Source organism: Condylura cristata, unplaced genomic scaffold (assembly GCF_000260355.1).
Source record: "Condylura cristata isolate star-nosed mole 26May11 unplaced genomic scaffold, ConCri1.0 scaffold00032, whole genome shotgun sequence".
NCBI lineage: Eukaryota > Metazoa > Chordata > Mammalia > Eulipotyphla > Talpidae > Condylura > Condylura cristata.
This window is the reverse complement of record NW_004567133.1, coordinates 20,498,569-20,499,909: the sequence shown is the minus strand read 5'-3', so window position 1 is coordinate 20,499,909 and position 1,341 is coordinate 20,498,569. Positions and strand designations below refer to the sequence as shown.

Sequence of the window (1,341 nt, the reverse complement as noted above, 5' to 3'; positions counted from 1 at the left end):
GCGGGGCGGGGCGCCAAGCTCAGTGCCCCCTCCGCAGGCGTTCGATGACTTCATCTTCGCCTTCTTCGCGGTGGAGATGATCATCAAGATGGTGGCTCTGGGGCTGTTCGGCCGGAAGTGCTACCTGGGCGACACGTGGAACCGGCTGGACTTCTTCATCGTCATGGCGGGGTGTGGCCGCTGCCCGGGGTCTGGGAGGGGGCGGTGGGTGCAGAGGCGGGTCTGGCATCCGAGCCCCCCTGACCCTTGGGGAGCTGTGAGTGCTGGGGAGGGACCTGTGGGGTGACCAGGGTGGTGCTGTGCCCCCCAGCATGATGGAATACTCACTGGACGGCCACAACGTCAGCCTGTCGGCCATCCGGACGGTGCGTGTGCTGCGGCCCCTTCGCGCCATCAACCGCGTGCCCAGTAAGTGGACAGTCCTGGAAGGGGAGCCGGGGCCCACATCCTGCAGGGCTGCCAAGGCCCGCTGGACAGGGGGTGGGGCGGGCCCCGGGGCTCCTGGGCCACTGGCCGCTCTCTGTGGGCCCTTGGGTACCTGCTGCTGCTTTGTGGGGAGGATGCCCACGCTGGGCCCTGTGGGTTGTGACTGGCAGCCCGCCACGTGGGGTCCTGAGTCCCCACTGTTGAGGGACCCCTCTGCGCCGAGCCCCCACCTCCTGGCCAGATGAGCCCGGTGTTGGGGCGGTGCCCTACTGGCCCCAGACACGGGCCCCCAAGCAGTTGCACCCTGGGGTCACGGACCACCCCTCGGCTGCCCACACACTGCTGGGCACAGGGGCACAGGTCAGCATTATTCTAGGGACCCTGGGCAGGCCTCGTGGTTCCACAGCCTGGACGGTGCCCCTGGTGCCAGGGAGCCCCATCAGGGCTGTCGGACACCAGTTCGGGGACCATCCTGACCCCCAGGTCATCAGCGACGGCAGCTCACCTTCCCCTCGGGGTTCCTCTCCTATCCCCAGGCCGCCCCTCCCCCGGGCAGAGCTCTGCCTCAGCTTAACTGGCCCTTGTTCCTTGGGAGAAAGAGGTGTCGCCGCCCCTGGCCTTCAGGAGGGTCCGGGCTGGGTGCACAGCAGCTGACTGGCCCTGGCTTGCACGTGTGTGCCCGCGGGCCGCACGGTGGGCGCGCATGTGGGGCCGGCGGGCTTGTGGAGGGGCCCCTGGGCCGACCTGTGCGGGCCGCTGCAGGCATGCGCATCCTGGTCACGCTGCTGCTGGACACGCTGCCCATGCTGGGGAACGTCCTTCTGCTGTGCTTCTTCGTGTTTTTCATCTTCGGCATCGTGGGCGTCCAGCTCTGGGCGGGCCTGCTGCGCAACCGCTGCTTCCTAGACAGCGGGT

General features: G+C 68.6%; 1 protein-coding gene across 1 annotated transcript in view; it reads left to right on the top strand.

Moving 5' to 3' along the window:
• The window catches only part of CACNA1H (calcium channel, voltage-dependent, T type, alpha 1H subunit), a 25,442-nt gene that overhangs the window by 1,311 nt on the left and 22,790 nt on the right, over positions 1 to 1,341 (top strand). Inside the window, exons 2-4 of the mRNA XM_012731706.1 lie at positions 38 to 171; positions 311 to 408; positions 1,189 to 1,339. Coding sequence (XP_012587160.1) covers positions 38 to 171; positions 311 to 408; positions 1,189 to 1,339 — 383 coding nt within the window. The remainder of the gene's footprint in view (positions 1 to 37; positions 172 to 310; positions 409 to 1,188; positions 1,340 to 1,341) is intronic.